Source organism: Nilaparvata lugens, chromosome 14 (assembly GCF_014356525.2).
Source record: "Nilaparvata lugens isolate BPH chromosome 14, ASM1435652v1, whole genome shotgun sequence".
Lineage (NCBI taxonomy): Eukaryota > Metazoa > Arthropoda > Insecta > Hemiptera > Delphacidae > Nilaparvata > Nilaparvata lugens.
In genome coordinates this window covers 15,834,188-15,855,846 of record NC_052517.1, presented here as the reverse complement: position 1 = coordinate 15,855,846, position 21,659 = coordinate 15,834,188, and the positions used below count along the sequence as shown (strand labels likewise).

Sequence of the window (21,659 nt, the reverse complement as noted above, 5' to 3'; positions counted from 1 at the left end):
AATAATACTGTATAAAATTATCCCTATTTTTATAATGGACAAAGTTTAAAAAATCAATTGTTGGTTTCGAGGGTGATTCTTAGGTCGAGTAAGAATAGCTACAAATGTCGAGAAATGCCAACTTTCTCCACTTTTGTAGAGAATAAGGTGATTGTTTTGAAGACAGCAGAATTCTGTGAATGAGGAGGGTGGTTTCATTTCAGTTTTGAGGTGGAGTGGTGGGGGTCGTATTTAACCGGACAGCTTGCTTCCCCTACTGGATCCTTCACCGCCTCACGGGAGAAGTTATGTGGTCCGGAGTATAAGCAACTTATGTAAGAAAGCTGCACACTATCTAATCACCCAAGCAAAGTGTTCAGACCCTGATTAACAATGATTTGAGAAGTGATAATATTAATCTCACCATATGACTCCTCTTTTATGAAGATCATGTTGTAGCCAGCGATTAGATAATGTTGTTGGCTGCAATCATCTTCCACTGCAGCTGGTTGCTGGCTGCTATCATCCTCCTCCATTTTAACAGAAACTGATTCCATCTGCAATATTCACATTCACAATCAGCTACAGGACTATTATTATTATAAACTACTATTATTTATGATATTTTCATACAAAAGGTTTATAGTGAGGTTATTTAAGCATGAGTTAGATGTAACTTGAGATATAAGCAAGCAGGAGCATGTTTTCAAAACATCTCACAAGTGCTCCATAGACCAGATAAAACTGCAATATACAATATTTCATCCAGGACCACTTATAAAATATTGAAATGATGATTAGGTTAGACATCAACCAACTAGCAGCCTATATGGTGGAAAAGCTAGCTTAGCATAAACAGTACGTGAATAGTGTGATTAAAATACAATGTGAAAGAAAGAAAAAGGCGCTCTATTTACCTCTTTGGAGTAAAGGTACCTTGATAATTTATATTGAATTATCTCCAAATCATTGATGGCAGTACTTTATAATGCAGTACCTACTATGGGAAGTGATGGAGAAGAAATGTGGCAACTACGAGGTCCTGTTTGCAAATATTTGCAAAGTAAAAGATGTATTTTGGGTGGTCGACAACATTACAGCTTGCAATTTGGATTATTGTTCAATAGCCTAATTATTGATAAAACATTATAAAAAAAATAAAAATAAAGTGATTTCCTATAATAATTATTGTAAAGTATTACTACAGTATTTTAGTTCTCTAATAAAGATAAAACACATGCCTGATTGGAGGTTGGTTGTGGCTCTTCTTTGATGTGATTAGTTTCACATTCCTCTTTCTCAATTTTGACCTGTGAACATAAGAAATGTGTAATGTCTTTTGAAAGCTAGTGTGAGATTCAGGTTATAAAATTACTAACCTTTTCTGACATTGGAAAAGCAGATACCTAAATTGTCATTGCTACATCGTTTGTAGGCTTTATAGAATACAATGAACAATATCATATATAAAACTATATAGAATACAATTATTTAATTTCAATAAAAAAATACTAATTATTAAATGAAACAATATATATTCTCGTGCTGAATTTAATGTATTTGTGACATAATTGATCAATGTCCAGAGAAATCAACAATTAATATTATTATATCAGACATTCAGAGTTGACTGGAATCACAGCTATCTACTGTGTTAGTGAAGATGTGAAACTCTTTAGTGAAGATGATCATTAAAAAAATAGAGTTTGTTAGGTACTCATTGAACTTGAATGTGAAGGAGGCCATAAAATGTGATGCAGTTTTGTTATGCAACTATACAATTCTGAAATAGTGAGTTCAAGCTCAAATAATAGTCCACATGTTGAAAGTTGATTTATGTTGAGCATAAGTTAATTCTACATTTTTCTAACAAGAAATTCTAACTTCAATGAAAATTATTCATGTAGTTTTGTAATTTTTACTCATTGCAGAGCATAGGTCACACCTGCTTATTAAAATATAAATGATTGAAAATATTTATTACCTGAAACTTTTTGTCTGGTCCCGATGTTGGTAGTACATTGTAAAGTCTTTCAATGACAACTTTTGCAATTTTCTTACCTGGAATGAAATTGATTGGAAGAATTAACATTTTTCAGTATTAAATCAGATGTATTGGGATGACTTGGATCACAGCAACCCACTATTACTATCTTCTATGATCTTATACAGTTTCTATGATCGGGACTGGTTCTATTACACATAATTTTGTTGTACCATAAATCTCATTATATAAAAGGAAAATCCTATATAGGATTATGAAAATCTCATCATATGTAAAAGGTTCAATGGGCCATAGAACCTCCTGTAAATGTTCTATATTATAAGGAGGGTCTATGTACCATCGATTTTATGTGTAATAGAGCCTCCTCCCTATAATCTTATGCATGGCTATCCACTATCTTCTATATGGAAGGCAGTGGAATAGAAAAATCTGTTGTAGCGCACTCACACAACTTTCCTTGCCGTTATGAAAATCTATCACCTGACGCTAGTGTTCCCGCGCATCTCAAGTCTACTATTCAAAGATCCAAGCCAGCTGGTGACAGGACAATAACGCTGGAGACACACGAAGTCTGCTATCTCTTCATAGTGAATGATTTAATAGAATCAACAGTTGCCAACAGTTTGAAATTGAAATACTAACATTTTCTCGAATTTCGAGCTTATTTTAAATTTTTAATGAAAATGTTACTGAACATTAATTGTAGAGATTTTCATGCTCAATTTTTTCCACTTGGAATTTTTGTTTATATTGTATCTAAAGCCCCTTGGGAATCTAAAATCAAACTTTAAATTTTTACAGATATTGGACTTGTGGCAGTTGATAGAGCTTATCAATGACTATTTTAGGTATAAATTTGATCAAAACTTCAGTGTCCACTACTTTCTGCAGGCGACGTGCAAGGCAACACACTACGTTTAATCTCTTAGCAACATTATTAATGTGTTCTTCCCAACGTAGATTGTCAGCAATGTGTACTCCCAAGTATTTGGCATTTTCATTCAATTGCAAGTGTTGATCACCAATGCGCAAATGTGGACTAAAGTCTCTTTTCTTAACATTATGGAACTGCATCACACACGTTTTCTTTTGATTTAGTACCAGCTTATTTTCTGTGCACCATATACTCATCTCATTCAAACCTTGTTGCGTTTTCTTAATTGCTTCAGAAGAATTCCTGTCTACTAAGAGGTGACACACATCATCTGCAAACATCCAAATCTCCCCCGCTTGTACTGAAGTTGGAAGATCATTCACAAAAAGCAGGAAAAGAACTGGACCCATATTTGAGCCTTGCGGCACTCCTATGTTAACATCCTGTTGCACTTGTGATCTTATATGTCGAATAACATTATCCTTTCCCATGTGACTCACAGTGACCAGTTGTTGTCGGTTTTCCAAGTAAGTCATTATCCAATCCAAGGGTTTTCCTGTGATTCCATACTTGACAAGTTTTAGCTTCAACCTTCTGTGATTAACACAATCGAATGCCTTGGTCATATCGTAGAATATTGGGTACACCTCGTCCGTACAATCTACTTTATCGTACACTGCAGTTAATAAGGCAAAAATTGCATCTGCTGTGCTTTTTTTCTTACGGAATCCGAATTGTCTACCACTTATCAATCGGTGTTGCTCCAAATATGGAATCAATCTGTCCAGATAAGCAACTTCAAAAACTTTGGAATAGACTGATTGTACAGCTACAGGTCTATAGTTGCTTACTACATCTTTTTCATTCTTTTTATATACAGTAGCCTCTCTCTTATCCGGACTCATCGGGACTGAGGCCAGTCCGGATAACGTTTTTTCCGGTTAAACCGACGTTCCCTAAAAGTCGTTAAATTGGTACGCATATTTTGTAGTTTATAAGCCAATAATGACTTTTACGTAAAAATAATAAAACTAGACGCTTTATTATGATATCTGTGAACACAAAACACAAGAAAATAGTTAGTTGCTAAGCCTTTTTACATTTGAAATATTTAAAACCAAACAGCCATTATGATTCGTGGCAGGTGCAGAAGTACTGTACAGTCCGGTTGAACCGATGTGCTGATGATTATTTTCCGGTTAAAGAGATGTCACTTCCGTGGAGTGTAGTCCGGTTAAACCGATGTCCGGTTAAAAGGTGTCCGGTTAAGAGAGAGGCTACTGTATTGGGACCAGTTTAGATGTTTTAATCGCTTCTGGAAACTTCCCTTCTTCAAATGACTTATTAATAATCAACGACAAAGGTTCAGCTATAATATGCGCTGAGGCTTTAACTAGTCTACATGGGATATTGTCAACTCCAGCACTTGGTTTATTGCACACTCTATCAATAATTTCAATCACTTCATCGGCACAAGTTGATCTTAATTGAAATTGACGACCATCGATTTGCTCGCAAACATCCTCTATAATATCTTGATTGTGTAATTCATCACCAACAAGGCTCTTTACCTCCTCATAGAAATATTTATTGAACTCTTGTGCAATCTTAATGGGATCATTAACTGGCTCATCGTCTATTTTCAACCTCATATTATTATGGATGAAAGTATCCTTTGTCAGACTGTGAACAACTCTCCATGATTCTTTGCTGATATTTCTTGACTTTATTATTTTATCTCGGTAGAATGCCCTCCTATTACCAGAAACTAATTGTGAGTGCTGTCTCTTTGCATTACAATACTCCAACTTAGCTCTCTCATCACCAACTTGCCGAGTCCTCCAATACATTTCTTTTAATTTTTCTTTTGACAATAATATGTCATTGTCAATCCAACTCATATCAAATGAGTTATTAATCTTATAGATCTTTTTTGGAAAACATATTTCAAAACAGTATCTATAATCGTTATAAAATTTATTGAACAATTCGTCACAAGACTTTTCACCATCCATGTCCATCCATTTAATCATGCCAAGTCTTCCAAAGAATTCGTCCATACCCAGTCTTGTAATTCTATTTCTCTCTATTTTCATGCATAACTTGGTATTAACATGCACATCTATATCTATGTAAAGCCATCTATGATCAGACAAGGGTGTGTCTATACAGCCGCTTTGTACTTGTTTTATGTTCTCACTTATCAGTACATAATCAATTTGTGTTGATACATTTGGAGTCACTCTAGTGTTCATTTTTATAACATTCAACAATTTGTGGGATTCCAACACATCAAAAAAACATCTTCTATATACAGAATCAATATTGCCATCGATATTCATATCTCCACATATTAAAATAGGAACATTCAAACTTTTGAGTTGGTTCAACAATTGCTCCAATATTTCAATGAAATTGTAGAAATTATTATCATGCGGTGGACGGTACACAACAAGAAATACGAATTTATATTCAGCACTTTTGAAAATACATGCACTACCCTCAAACATCCCTTCAGTCATGATATCTTCATATAGCAATGGGTATGATTTCATGCTCAAGCTCTGTTTCAAATATATAGAAACTCCACCACCATTTGATTTTTTTCTATTTGCTACTGCTACTTTATCATATCCATGTATTTTAAAAACTTTATCTTTATCCTGGTTTAACCAAGTCTCAGCGAACGCCAAAATATCCGGTTTCAATTCAATCAACTCAACCTCCAATTCCTCAACCTTGTTAAAAATAGATCTAATATTCAAAAAACATATACGTAAAACATTTCTATTTACAATTTTTTCCTCACAATGCGAGGAAGTCAAATAATTTATTTCATTACAATCAGTAATTACGTCATTTTTATTTACAAAATCTACTTTTCTATTTGTACGTTTTGTCTTCTGAATAAAAAACGCTTTAGTGTTACATTTTTTGGCCAACATTTTGAATCATTCACTGCGTTTCTCGTAAATTCTACACCCAATTTGAAGCTACAGTTGTATCCTTTGCTGTCCAATTTTTCAACAATAAAATCAACACTTGGGAATTCATCTTTAAGAAACTTTTTCACATCATCAGAAGTGGTTCCCTGCTTTACTTTACCAAGGTGATACCAAGCTTTCTTTGCACCACTAATGCAATTTTCCTTGTCATTTGTACCCACTATCGGTTTATTTTTTTGTATTACATAATTATTTTTCTTTTCCGTAACATTCAACCTACCTCCTGTATTGTTTTGAGTTATTTTATTTTTAGGTTTACTTTTTGCAACCATACTCCATGTTACGCCTACTTCATTAGATTCATTTTTATTTTCAACTAGATTTTTATTATTATCATCATTTCCTACAGAAATTCCACGATTGACTGGTTGAGCAGATAAGATTGTAGCTGCAGAGTCATTATCAGCAGGCACTATCACGACAGCAGCATCACTATCAGAGCTAATAACCGGCATGTTCAAATCTGTATTTTCTAACCTATTTGATTTTTCAATTTTTTCAACACGACTATTAAGCTGAATATAATTTTTATTCATTTTTGAAAGTTCATTCAATATCACACTAATTTGAGCAGCTTCATTTGACTTTGCATCGGTATTATTTTCTTTAGAATTTGAAATATATTTAGTAATAAGACTTCTTACCTTGTGCTTGCACATGTCACAATACCAAGTGATATTTTCACCCATAGATATTATTCCGTAATAATCACTCGTAGCAATATTCACACACTCTATATGGTACCATTCACCCATTATCCTTATCTTTCACAACTTTTTTACAAGAGCCACAATCAGATTTCTCATTACCGTTCGCCATCTTGTCAACATTTTGACAACATTTTCGCAATTTTAGCCACAATCTTGAATTGCATTAGATCGAAATTGTTCGTATCGGATTCTTATATTGTAAGGACCTTAAGTTTCAAATTTCAAGTCATTCCGTTAATTGGGAGATGAGATATCGTGTACACAGACACACATACACTCATACACACACACACATACAGACCAATACCAAAAAACCACTTTTTTGGACTCAGGTGACCTTGAAACCTATAGAAATTCGGGTATCTTAATTTTTTTCGGAAAGCAATACTTTCCTTACCTATGGTAATAGTGCAAGGAAAGTAAAAATTGACAACAATGCTGTCCTATGAATTTTGCTGACTTTTGGATGAGAATCTCATTACAGTCATTCAATGAAAAAATAGTGAAGAAAATGTAGGCCTACATTCATGGAACATTTTAAAATAATAGAATATATTGAATTTGATAAACCCATATTGATATAGTGGAATTCCATGATTCAAAATAGGATTAATAAAAAAGAGCAGTTTATGTTGTGAATTGGTTTGTGAGTAGCAATAAATTATGAATGTGAATAATGAATATTTATGATTTATTATGAAACTGAAATCTACATTAAATGCTGTAAATCACCCTGAAGTCTTCTGCTACTGCATAAATTGACAACAGGGTTAACAGCTAGATGGATTTTTTTTTAAATAAACGAATTTTTTTTCTATTTACAAGATGGTAATTTTCATATAATGTTTGCTACAAAAACCAGGAAATATATGGATAGTGAATACACCTGCAAGAGTTAAAAATGATCATGCAAAAAAGTGTGTAGTAGCCTACTGATTAAATAATTGGAATGCATGAATGCAAATATATAATGTACTTACAAATATGGTATTCCATAGTCTGGAAAACTGCAGTTTGACTCTAAAAACAATACAGAAAATTCATTTTTCAATTATTGTTCATGTAGGGCACAGTAGGTATTGCTTTATAAAAAAGTACATATCTCATTTTAACTAGAGTGCGCCCCAGGCTAACTGCAACTGATAATTATTATGTCAGCAGTTTTATTGAAATCAGTGGAAAGTCATGAGAATTGAATTAAAATATTACATGCACGAAAGTCATAACCTAAAATATAGCTAAACTGTACAATTATTAGGCCTATTGTTTTATTAACTTACAAGTAAGTAATAAACAATTGAAACAACCAAAAAGTCAATAAATCTTAGAAGGTTTGAAAACTAAAATTTAGGTTGGTGTGTAACGGTTCTAGCTTTTAAATAGCAATATGATTGTATTGTGGAATGTTTTGATAATTGCAAAGCAAAAAGCTTGCATCACAGAACATGTTTCATGTTAGTGTCATGGTATGGTAATAATTTGGCTAGATGAGACTGTATAACAGAATACATTTAGGCAATGGTATTCTGTGACAGTATGATTTCCGAGATTTTAGAACGAAAGTTCTGAAGTTAATCAATAAAGTAATAAAAATTAACTGTCACCAAACAAATCCCAAAGTACAACAGTCATCATAATCACTAATTGGTATCTCCTATATAGAAGAACTTAATACTAAGCAGGCTTGTTTAATCCCATCCATTTCTTTACACTAGCCTAGCCTAACCTCACATTCTGTTTTAACATGAGCTGGCAGCAGAAATTATTTTTTACATTAAGAATGAGCACAGTGTAATGATAATATTCAATCATATATCAAAAGTATGCTTAACACCGGAATAGGAAATATAAGCTAATTTAAGCTAATTATTATATATAGCCTATTATTATTAAGTTTAGATCTTCCTTACCATGATTTTTGTAAGAATTCTTCAAGAGTGGCAATGATTGGTATGAATTCAAATGTTCTTCTTCTTTTTTCTCTAATTTCTAATATTTTACTATGTGTGTAAGTACTATGTTATAATACATAATTTTCTTGGCAAAACAATAATTTTAATACTACTTTTGAATATTAACATTAACCACAAAACCAAAATAATATCCTTAAATGCCTGTACCATGCAGCTATAACCACAGAGAGCGAGAGAGGATACATACAGAATGGATGGAACTATCAATCCAACATTTATGCATTTTACTTGGCACCAAGATCAACTTGAGTATACGCCATCTTTTTATAGAGAGGTCCACCTTATGGCAGTGGAGAGAGATAGGAGAAAAACGTTACTGATCCTCTGTCTTGTCAATGCCTTCAATTATATTTTATTAAGCAATAAATAATATTTTAAAATAATTTCATAATTAAGATGAAATATTTTGTTAATTTATTATCAATTCTACATTGTTAAAGGACGATCTGGCAACAGAGCAAAGCGAGAAAGAAATAGCGCTATCAATTTTGTTGAATGATAGACAAGGATGGCAATAACATTGCCAATCAAAAACTGCCATTATAACATGGACCTCACTATAGAAATAATGACTCATTTACCACTAATTTCAAAAAAACTGAAATCAAGACATTGTTACTCTTGTTCTCATATTTGGAAACATACAATAAAATCACTCAAAATGAATTAATTCAATTCTATACATCATAGTAATTTTATAATTCTTGTGATATTGAAAAGGTATAATGTTGATTAATTCAGTGATTGGAAAAACTTTTATAAATTCTGATACAAGCTACTTCTTGACAAGGTGACATATAAGTTAGTTGAACAACTGCTGGATATAGTGAGGTCCACGTTATAATGGCAGTGGAGAAAGATAGGAGAACAATGTTGCCAAGTCTCTTAAATTGACTCCATTTTGCCACTGGGAGTGTACACAGCTGTTACTCGATTCATCCCATCAAATTTGATCTGATATTAGTTACCATTTCCTTGATAGAATAATCAATTTCATGTCAAAATAATTATCTCAAATTACTATCTTTTTCATCTTTGACTATTATAAATGGCTCTTCAAATTCATGTTTACAGTCAATTGAACTGTTGATCTTTCCTTTGAAATTTTCCCCCTGCTACAATTTTTACCTTTCAAACACATTGTTTTGTCCGGTAAAGCTCTAAAAATAGACCAGTCTCATCACAGTTGAAAATGTTCTTTTGTTCAAAGCCTTCACATAAATCCTCTAGTTCTCTTTTCCACTCTTAAACAATGTTTTCATCAACAAAATTGATCTCTCCACAAACAGCTTTATATGAGATGTTATGTCGGATTCAAAGTTTTTCTAACCATCCTGACGATGCTTTAAAATCATCAACACCTAACTGTTTGGCTATTTCTATGGCTTTTTCACAAATTGATGTGTCAGGAAGGGGAATTTTATTTGTCCTAGCTCTACAGAACTTTTTGGTGTCCGTTATTCTACAAATTTAACCCTTAACCGTTATTGAGAGAGTCCGCTATTAAGAGATAATGATGTATATTCCTCTTATGGAGAAATGGCGGGGAATAAAAATTTGTCCATTATTGAGAGATGTCCGTTATTTGGAGGTGTCCATTAGGAGATTTCACTGTATAATGAACAGTTAAATTGATCAGATATACCAGTATCAGCTGTTTGGGTGGCAAGGCTGAGATCTGGCAACCTGTTTCTCCTACACTGCCATTATAACGTGGACCTCACTATACACACTTTTGGGGTGGAGCGAGACCCGGGCCAAATCCGCTAGCTGCCACAGGAGATCTGTAAGTGTGTGGGGCCGTTAAATACCCACAAATCTATATACAGCGCTGCTGGTGGGAAACTTGACAACTAATTGTATGTTAACTGTATTGAGAGTTACTTTATAATAAATTCAGCACCTGATTAACATTGATTCTATCGTTGTCCTTTGATGTCTTCCTTATAATTCTTGTGATGAATAAATGGATAGATTGATTTCAAATCTGAAGTAGGTGGATCCAAATCGAATTTATTTCAAAAATACAATTTTACCTACCATTTGGTGTTCTAACAGTCATATAAGCATGGGTTGCGGTTTCCATACTTTGTGATTGGCTGGTTGTATGACTAAACCTTTTCTGATCAGAAACTACTTGTGGACAAAACTCTTTTTGTTTGATGTGTCAAGTTTTACTATTAAATAATATTGGACTACATTTTTTCTGACCAGTTCTGAGGATGCAGGCTTGTAGCGCTCAACATAACCTTTAAAATAATACCAATAACTTGATTTTTGTCATAAGATCTTTTTTGAACGCTGCCTCCTTGGTTTCAATTATTGACAAAGTGAAATGTGATCTATGAATGATGAGATTGATACATTTAGGTAGTAAAGAGAGATTATTATGGAAGGAGAATTTGGAAAGGTTGAATAGAAAAATTGGTGGATGAGAAACAGTAAAAAATTTATTTGCAATGCATTAATCAACAGTGACAGAGAATCTGGCAGGCGGATTACTCATGTTATAGGCTGGTGGAGACTGCTCCCTTTTCTTGGCTTCAGCTCTGTGTCTTATACCATATCCAAAATAAATGACAAATCCTGTGAAAAATAAGCCTAAATAATAATAATAATAGTAGACCTACACCTCACGCTATGCCTAAGATTGTCCCCTTTTATTATTTTTTCCTTGTAATTTTCTATTATGTTCGTTGAAGTGAATGAATTTATTGATGAAATGTCTATTTATTTTTTCAGGTACCTCTTGTTCCTATACTGCCGATTGTGAGCTCTTTCATGAACATTTTTTATGAGCAAGCATTTTTTTTGAGCATGCTTCATTCCATCAGAAAGTCAAAGTATTTCCTTCCTCGATTCAATCACCGATTAATTTCAATTATTTAGTGCAATTTGAACATTTTCTGTCTATTACTTGATCAAAGAACTGAGAAAATGCAAAAGTACTGCTAATTTTGGGCGTATCTTTGATGTTATTGCAAATTCCTTCTAACACAACATTATTACACCCAATCTTAGCTTTTGTACCAAATTTGAACAATTTCTGTTCATTATTTGTTCTTGATAAATCCGAGAAAAAGCAAAAAAATGCTAATTTTGGGCATATCTTTGGAATTTTTTTCAAATCCGTTCTTAGTGCGCCTCTAAAGGGCCAACTGGAAAATACCTACCAAATTTGAGCGTTTTTGGTCCAGTAGATTTTTAGTTCTGCGAGTGAGTGAGTGCCATTTTGCTTTTATATAGATATAGGAAGTCCTGATTGAAGTGAACACTATTGCCATTTACTAATAATTGGACTGGGGAGGAACGTGCAATAATAGTGAGAGGGAGATGGTAATAATATTGATCAGAGCAGGGATGTTGTTGGATATTGATGGAAAATCCCTGTTCGGAGCTGCAGTCAGTAGAATCCAGATTGCATTGATGATTGCCAATCTCCATTGTGGAGCCAGCATATATAAGGAGAGAAGATAATATTGCTGCACAGAGAACATTTTGACAATAATATTGAACATTTCACCAAAATTGACTCTGTGGGGATATCTTTGTCCTGATTGTTTATTCTTCATTATAGTTCCAGTTCAAAAGGGTGGCAAGTCAGATTTCTAGGTTACAAGACTAAAATGACACTTAACTTTCTAGTGCAAGAGGATGGCAATCTGTACAGTGTATGAAAAATATAATAAATTATATTTAAAAATATATTTTACAGATCATTCCAGTTATTGATGCATGTTTTACAATAATAATAACTATAGTAATATATGGAAATGTTTGATAATTATGTTGATATAAATGAATGTGTTTGGTTACTTTGAAAACTTGTAGAGCTCCAGTAAAATTAGGGTTCTTTGAGTTGTAACCCTATTGTCCTGAGGTATCGATTTAAACAAATAACACATTATTGAGAGAGAAGTTAAAACCGCTTTGTTGCATTCATTTATTGGTGATGATGCCAATGATCTCATTGAATCGTTAGGGTTAACAGACAAACCAGTAAAGGATATCTTGGCAGGGTTAAATCGTCATTGTGAACCAAAAACTAATGTTATTATAGAACAGTTTAAATTTTTTCAATGCACTCAGAAAGAAGGTGAGACGTTCGATCATTTTTTGTTATCATTGAAAAGGCTTATTAAGAACTGTGAGATCAAAGAACAGTCAGATAATATTTTGAAAGTTTGGATTGTGATAGGACTTCATGATCGAGCTTTGCAAGAAAGACTTCTACGAGATCCACAAATTGATCTTGATAAAGTTATTCAATTTTGTCGTGCAGCTGAGGCAGCACAGGAGAATCATCAACTTGTGATGTCAGTTAACAATGATAAACAATTTGAAATGGCTGCCATTACAAAACATCAATCACAATCAAAGAATGAACGATAGAAGAAGATACCATGTAAGCAGATTTCATCACCTTCACCTGCTGGACTGCCGTAGGATTGTAAAAAGTGTGGTTGAAAATCAAATCAAATCAAATTTTATTGCCTTACAAAAAATATTCTCAAATTAATACAAATTACAAAAAGTAATATTATAGAATAAGAAGTATATTTTTTAACATAATAATATACTAATTCAACAAAACCAGCAAAACCACAGTTTGAGTGCTGGTGACGAGTACCAAAACAGAAAACGATACTATTACTTCCAATAGAAAAACTTTGATTCTACAAGGTAATCTTAACTATAATATTATACAATTCAATCAAGGTGAAAGTGGGGAAAACACAAATATATATACTGTATGTAAGTTTGATGGCAATACTAGAGAAGAAAAATCAAATTGAGTTGTGAATTAGGTGAAAAACATTTGTTGATTTAATCCAATCAATTATTTTTTTTACTTGATTTAGTGATGCTATCTAAAATTAAATTTTCGGGTAACAGGTTAATCAATTTATTTACTACATAGGGGAACTGTCTATGGCATACTATTAGGTCTGTCCTGGAAACACGGTAATTTGATGGCGATCTGAAATTGTAAGCTGGAAAGTTTGGAGTGAATGTATTTTTGGATCTATTGATATAAAGTATTAAATTTTTTATATAGAGTTGTCTCACTGTCAGAACCGGGAATTCTTCATAAAGTAAGTGACTGTGATATCGTCTCGGCCTTTGGAGAGCAGCTTTTAGTATGTGCCTCTGAATCACACCTATTTTATTGAAATGAGTGTCTAAGGCACACCCCCCCACCAACACTTATACCATACTGAAATATGGATTGGGCATAAGCTGAATAGACCATCATCAATAACTTTAAATCTCCAACACTGCTCAATCTGTAGAATTTGTGAACAATTTATTTCATTTTTTACACATATTATCAATATGTGCATTCCACTTCAGATGTTGATCTATTAAAACACCTAGATATTTGACTTCTCTCACGTCTGTCAGTGATTGACATATAGTCCCTAACAACAAAATCTGAGTCTGATGGACTACTCCTTTCAGCACAGTCAAACGAATGAATTTCAATTCCACCATTTAACATTTCCACAGGGATAGAGTTTATTGTAGGCGAGAAAGTCATATATATATATATATATGCTTTTTCTTGTATTTAAAGTGAGCATGTGCAGATGAAGCCATGACTTGACTGCTGTGAGACCTGATTCTGTTAGAAGTTTTGTTTCTTTCCACGTAGAACCGGAAAAAACTAGAGCTGTATCATCAGCAAAAGAGATGGAATAACAGCCATTAATATTAATTTTCAGTAAGTCATTTATGTAAATTAAAAATAAAATTGGTGAGAGAACTGTGCCCTGAGTTAGGCCAAACTCAGTTAGATTTACTCTGCTTGATTTTAATATCTGGGATCTATTTTGTAGATAGCCTTCAAAAAGTTTTAAAACTGGTCCACGGAAACCTATATTTTCCAGCTTTTTAAGTGAAGTTTGCTGAGGGATGGTATCATAAGCCTTTGTCAAATCCAAGAACTCAGCAAAGGTTTTTTTATTCATTAAGAAGTTTTCAGACACAATCCTCACCAGTCGAGACATTGCATCCTCAGAAGATTTCCCCTCCTGAAAACCAAACTGATTTTCTGCTATGAAATTATGTTTCCTCAGATAATTAAGAATACGCTTTTCTAATATTTTTTCAAATATTTTAGACAAATTACTAATTAAACTGATAGGGCGATAATTTTCTGGAGATTTTCTATCGCCTGATAGAAAACATCAACCTAGAGCATGTCCAGCTTATGAGAAAACATGTAACAGATGTGGATTGTTTGGTCACTTTGTGATTGGGCGCTGAAAACAAATTACTGCTGTAGAGACTGTTGATTTAAATGTAGTAAAAGCGAATACAGATGAACCTTGGAGAGAGTAATTGAAGTTTCAAAGTTGTAATGTAAAATTTAAGTTAGATTCCGGGGCAGATATCAATACTATACCATACTCATTATATAGTAAAATGTTGAAATATTATGTGCCAGCACCGACTTTGGAACAGGCTAATGTAGTTGCTAGTGCCTATGGAGGTGGTAGTATTAAGATTGTAGGAAAAGTAAAACTCACATTTGAGTGTAAAGGTTGCACCATTTTCAGTGATTTTTTTTGTAATTGATGATACTACACCATCTGATGGGTTGAAATCCATAGAACCACTATTGAGTAGGTCGACCTGTGTTAGGTTAGGATTGATTGCTCGGCTTGAGGCTGTTGAAGTAAATGCGAATTCTATAATGAATTCAAACCAGGTTACAATTAGTTTGAAAACTTAAGATGATTTTATTCATAAATATGGTGATGTATTTGATGTGGTGGGTAAAGTGAATGATTCTTATAGTATTAAATTATGTAATAATGTAACCCCAGACACTGTCACATATAGTAGAGTTCCACACAAGCTCAAGGATGCTTATATTACAAAATTGAATAACTTGATTGATGAAGGTATTTTATGCAAAACAGATGAACCAGTTGAATGGTTAAATGATGTAGTTATTGTGGAGAAACCAGATAAATCTCTGAGAGTTTGTCTAAGTCCAACAGAATTGAACAAAAGTGCTTTAATTGAAAAATTTCCAATTCCCACTCTTGGTGAAATACACCTCAAGTTGTAAGGTAAACGGTTGTATAGCTTATTAGATATTAAAGATGCATTTTATCACATTCCACTTACTAAAGAATCAAGTAAGCTGTGCTCATTTGCAAGTCCAATTGGGACTCTTAGTTTTAAGAGAATGCTTTTTGGTTTGGCAGTAGCACCAGAGGCATTTATGAAATTAGTTAATAAGTATTTTGGGGATATTTCTGGTGTAGTATTGTACTTTGATGACATACTTATTGCTGCTCAAACTAGGGATGAAATGAATAACATATTGATTGAGGTATATGAAAGAGCACGCAAGTATGATATTAAATTCAATTTGAAAAAATTTCAATACCGTACTGTGTTGATACAGTCAAGTTTCTAGATCATATTTTTGATGTTAATGGTATGGCTATTGATCCAGAACGTGTATCTGCCATTCAGGCATTGACTTATCCCAGTAACAAGAAACAACTTCAAAAGTTTTTAGGACTTGTAAATTATGCATCATATGCATCTCGAAGTTTGCACTCCAATGAAGATCGAGTCATGGGCGCAAATAGAGTTAGAAGTGTTAGCTATCTGGTTTGCTTGTTCAAAATTTCATGAATATATTTATGGATCTATAGTTAAAGTTCGAACAGATCATAAACCTCTCTTATCCATTTGTAAAAAAATATGTGTAAGGTAGCTAATAATAGATTGAAGAAATTAAAAGAAAGGTTATTTCCTTATACTTGAAATTAGAGTTTGTTCAGGGTAAGTACATGCATACTATAGCTGATTACCTAAATAGGGATTCCCAGAAATGTGAGGAAAGTCTTGAAGATTCTAGTAGGTTTGAAAGTGTTTGTCCATTCAGTTGTTAGTCCTGATCATGAAATTGTATCAAGTATGACACCTGATGAGATGGTGAGATTTAAACAAGCTGTTGATAAAGATGAGTGTTTGTCTTGCATTAAGGATTTCTATTCTAATGGATGGCCTGACAATAAGGATAAGTTATACTTGGATGACTTGAGGCATTATTTTAATATGAAAAATGATATCACTGTCAAATATTGGTTATGCTTTGTGGATGATAGGTTATTAGTACCTTGCGGTATGAGACAGCACATTAATAATAATAATAATTTATTCGACCAAAAACAAACATTGTACAAACAAATTGAAATAAAATAACATAACTGGTGTATCAAACACCCACGCATGCACAATACATGTTTATCATCATAGTCTAAATGAAGCCCCAAAGGTAATCCTGTGTGGGGCCTTTTCTTCGTATATTTAATCACAATAGAAAATGATCAAACAAAAGATAGAAAAAAATGAAAGAAGGAATATTATAGAGTCTTACATTAATAGTATACAAAATCTTAAGAAACTACAAAATTTCAAAAAAGAATCAAGAGAAAAAAAATTGAAACTAAAATAATAGATCATATTGCAATTTAAACAGTTCTCCGTGCGGGCAGCACATTCCAACTGATAATTATCTATTCTTCAGTCAACAGATGAAGCCATGCAAAATATAAGTGCTATGACACAATATAATTACATAAATAATTCAAATTCCCAACCATACAAAAACTAAATCAAACATGAAAAACAAAATATCAACTTTCGAGCATGAACACCTTCATAAAAACAACTGAGTATCATCAATCGCAACAATGAATTTTTTTAATCTGGCCTTTACTATTTGGCTATATTGACACTCCTGTAAGTCAGGTTGCAAGGCATTGTAAAGCTTACCACCTACATAAATCTAAAAAATCTTCTGTTATGCTCAAGCCTAGGTCTATGTAATTGAACTCTATTTCTATAGCATACATTATAATGTCATGCGCAAAGGATACGATTTCACCCAAAAGCTGTCCATATTACATGAAACACACTTGGGTTATGCTAAATTAATAATGAAAGCTAAATTACTGTACTATTGGCCTGGTATGTCCAGTGATATAAAGAATTTTGTCCAATGTCATATTTGTCAAACATATGCACGGGCATTGATCAAGCTACCCATGATCAGTCATGAGGTAATAGATAGACCATTTCACAAAGTTGGACTTGATATTGCTGAGTTTGGGGGGGAAACCATATTTAGTACTTCACCAAGTTAGTTACTATACCAAGTGGTTAGAGACTGAATCTTTACAATGTAAGCCTTCATCAGAAATCATTGCTAAAGTGAAGAAAATATTTTCAAGGTTTGGAATACCATCACTGTAGTTTCTGATCATGTGCCATTTTCCAGTTATGAGTTTAAACAATTTGCAAAAGATTGGTCGTTCCAAGTTGTGCATAGTAGTCCCATCTATCCACAATCAAATGGGCTAGCAGAAAAAGCTGTAGACATCTTTAAAAGCATAGTGCGAAAATGTGGTGTCAAAAATCTTGAGCTGGGGACTCTCAATTATAATAACACACCAGTGGTTTCTTTGGGTGTTTCTCCTGCACACTTACTACAGGGTAGGTCACTGAGATCTCGTTTGCCTATCACCAACATGCCATCAGCATGTCATCCTTTGATGGAACAGGTTGGTGACAAAATTGTAAATAATAAATTGAAGATGAAAACAAACTATGATAAAACTTGCAGAAAAAATGAGCATTCTTTAGCTCCTGGGGAAATTGTGTTACTATTTAATACATTTACTAGAATTTGGAAGGAAGCTACAATTATAAAGAAACTGAATGATGGTCCGAGGGCATATTTAGTTGCAAATGTCAATGGTAATGTGGTAAGAAGAAATATTAATTTCTTGAAAAAATATATCAAGTGCAGGGCAAATTTTCCAAATACTACAACCAAATTTTATGAGAAATTCACTTCAGTTGATCAAAGGAATCATGTAGGGCATGGGGCTATTGTTAATGAAAATGAGGATGTTGAACAGGAGAATGAGGGTAATGGAATGGTTAATGCTGGAATTGACTACAATAATGGGGAGAGAAAAACCTCACGCTATGGTCGTCAGATAAAACCACCATTAAAACTTAATTTGTAACCAGTTTACTGATGTGTTGTACACATCAGTAAAATTAACTGTAACTTATGTTAACTTAACTGTAAATTATTTGTAACTTATTTACAGATAAAAGTTATCTGTGAAATTTTTAAAGGGGAAGATGTTGGGTTGGTGCACGTGGCACCTGAGCGCCAGTCTGTCAGTTAAGATGGAAGACTTTAATAATAATGTGTAATGTGGAATTGATTATCTGTAATGATTCAAATGATGCGATTTATTAAAGAGTGTACTAATAAAAACAAGTGTTCTTATAATTAATTGCAAACTTAACAGTCCATACAAAACAGATTCAGGCGAGCTATTTGCTAACTGCTAAATCAATGCTACAGTAGTAGCCTACATCACAAAACAAATACATAACAGATAATCCCTGTTAGCAAATCGCTCAGCTTGGCTGGCTTTCTCAAGATTATGAGTACCCTTTATGAGTTCAAAAATATAATATTCATTAAGAGAACATTGAAAATGTACTCAAGGTTATTCCCTAAGATTTGCTACATTAGAATCTTGGGCTGGTTTCCGAGCTCAGGATTTAGCTAAGTTTTAGACTTTAAACAGCTGGAGTCAGAAAATTGGCTTTCCGAAACAGGGCGTGGTCACAGTTTACATTAAAATTGAATTTCGAAAAACTAGAAAATTGACTACAACATAAAATAAAGAGGGAATAGTGTAACATTTCAGCTATTTTTAATTATTTCGGAATGTTTCATTTCGTCAAGGAAACGTTTCAAATTATAGAAATAAGAAAATAAAGATTCTCATAGAAACTAGGACTACACCCAGATAGCCAATTTTCTAACTCCAGCTGTTTAAAGTCTAAAGCTGCTTACAGATATATACTCTTCAAACCCGCTCCGCACAAGCTCCACCCTCGTACCGCCATCACTCTGCGATCGCTCCGCCCCTGCTCTGTACTCGCACCGATCATGAACGTTACGGGAGATGTTAGCTCTTCTCGCGTTCCACTCTTGCTCCCCGGTCGATCATCAATCGCTCTGCTCGAGTGACGTTCGGTTGCGGAGCAGAGCGAAAGTCTGTACGCACCTTTAAACTTAGCTGAATCCCGAGCTTGGAAACGAGCCCTGAAAGATAGTCTACCCATGGCGTAACTGAGAATTCAATTTATACACACAGAAAATAAGACTCTAATATGAAAATTGTTTTCCTATGAGCTCCTGTACTAAGTTTCATGAGATCTTAAGTCAGCATCTTATTACAAATTTTTGTGCTATCCTTGTCTATCATCACAAAAAGTTGATAACTCTAACCATTTCCAATTCCTCTGCACTGAATCCGAATAAAATAGTTATTTGTGCAACTAGTGCGAAAAGTGACAGTTTGCTGCACCAAAAGAAACGTTTACACATGAGCCGTAGGCGAGGGCGGAATGGTTTCTTGAGTGCAGCAGAGGAACTTTGCGCACATATTTCACATTAAATTTTTCCTAGTCACCATTGGATATGAGAAGTGGTTGATTATGGGTAAAATGATGGCTGAAATCCATCAAATGTTTGTCTGTATAATTTTGTTATTATTGACAACTTTAATTTATTCTAGACTTGATAATCCAATTGAAAATTAATAATCAAAAATGTATTCAAATTGAAAATTAAATTAATCCAATTCATTAAAAAAAATTGAGTAAATCTTAATTTCTAAATAATTTTTCAACCAATCAATTTATGAATGAAAAAATATCATTTGAAACAATGAATAATATTCAAAATGTATAATCTAATAAGATCTAATTTTTATTCATTTGAAAATCAGAAAAAATATTGATAGAACGAATTCGCATTCAAAATACACTCCAACAATGTCAGCAGCTGATCAGGATGGCTGCAAGATAATACGCAAAGTATTAAGAGTACACAAAGTAATACTTTGTGCACTAGAGCGGAAAAGTGATTCTTTGCGTTCTGTAATCAGTGCAGGAATGGTCACTTTTCAAGGTAACTGTAGGAAAAGGTATTTTTGTAGGTTATGTAGAAATATTAGAGCTATAAGGCATAGAGCTATCTATGACAGCATTTAATTCCCTCATCTGACAGCATTTTTATAACTCATACATGATGGTATATTCCCTAAATAAAATAAGAAATTAATAAATATTATTATGTAATACTATATAGTCACGTAATTATAATATGGAAATCTGAATAGATTCTTACGACATGTGTTACGATAAGGTGTTATTGTATAATGATTACTTCAATTTGTAGAAACTGTCATATATATGTAATACGGTATGGGAAAAATTTGAATTTGAATAAAAAATGGAATCTCAGTCATGAACATTTATCATTCAATAATTACAAGATCTACCTGCAAAATTTCATTTCCTTGGCAAATAGAACATATTGGAAATAGAATTAAGAGCAGAAACAATTTATTCATCAACAATTTATTTTAGATCAGATATGTATTGAGATAACTTGAATAATTCAAACCTATCTATAGTGAGGTACACGTTATAATGGCAGTGTCTGATTAACAATTGTATTGCTATCCTTGTCTATCATTCAACAAAGCAGATAGTACTATCTCTATCTCGCTTTGCTCTGTTGCCAGATCGTCTTCTAACAATGTAGAATTAATAATTAACAAAATATTTCATTTTAATTATGCAAATTCATTATGAATTGAAAAATATAATTTCTTGCTTAATAAAATATAATTATTAAACATTTTAAATGATAATCGGCAGTTAATATTACATCAATAAACCTGTATCAGCTACAGTTAATAGAAGGCATTGACAAGACAGAGGATCAGCAACGTTGTTCTCCGATCTTTCTCCACTGCCATTCTAATGTGGACCTCACTATAGTATAGAAGGCAGTGGAAGATCTAGGCAAGGTCAGTGGTCCCACAGTATAAGTGTATGTGTCCAGTAGAGTAGAGTTATTCTAAAGGGTCAACTCACCCTTGCTTATGTGGGAGAAGTCCTTCTATTTAGGCCTAGCAGTTGGCTATCATTGAAGTCATCCTCGTTCAAAATATTGGTGATTGAATCGTGTTAATAATT

The 21,659-nt window shown here is 33.3% G+C and overlaps 2 protein-coding genes across 5 annotated transcripts in view; both read right to left on the bottom strand.

Annotated features, from left to right (window-relative positions):
• LOC111057883 (gastrula zinc finger protein XlCGF57.1-like) overlaps nt 1-21,659 on the bottom strand; it is a 178,240-nt gene that overhangs the window by 20,819 nt on the left and 135,762 nt on the right. The window contains exons 1-5 of one of the 4 annotated variants that reach the window (XM_039440833.1): nt 8,484-8,751; nt 7,554-7,593; nt 1,964-2,040; nt 1,221-1,289; nt 404-536 (exon numbers count right to left, since the gene is read on the bottom strand). In XM_039440833.1, coding sequence (XP_039296767.1) covers nt 404-536; nt 1,221-1,289; nt 1,964-2,040; nt 7,554-7,593; nt 8,484-8,486 — 322 coding nt within the window. In that variant the 5' untranslated portion in view covers nt 8,487-8,751. Of the gene's footprint in view, nt 1-403; nt 537-1,220; nt 1,290-1,963; nt 2,041-7,553; nt 7,594-8,483; nt 8,752-21,659 lie in introns of those variants that run through there. The other 3 variants (XM_039440831.1, XM_039440834.1, XM_039440832.1) reach the window with 3 other exon arrangements.
• The window catches only part of LOC120354281 (transcriptional repressor CTCF-like), a 170,828-nt gene that overhangs the window by 29,356 nt on the left and 119,813 nt on the right, over nt 1-21,659 (bottom strand). The gene's annotated exons all lie outside the window — the stretch shown is intronic.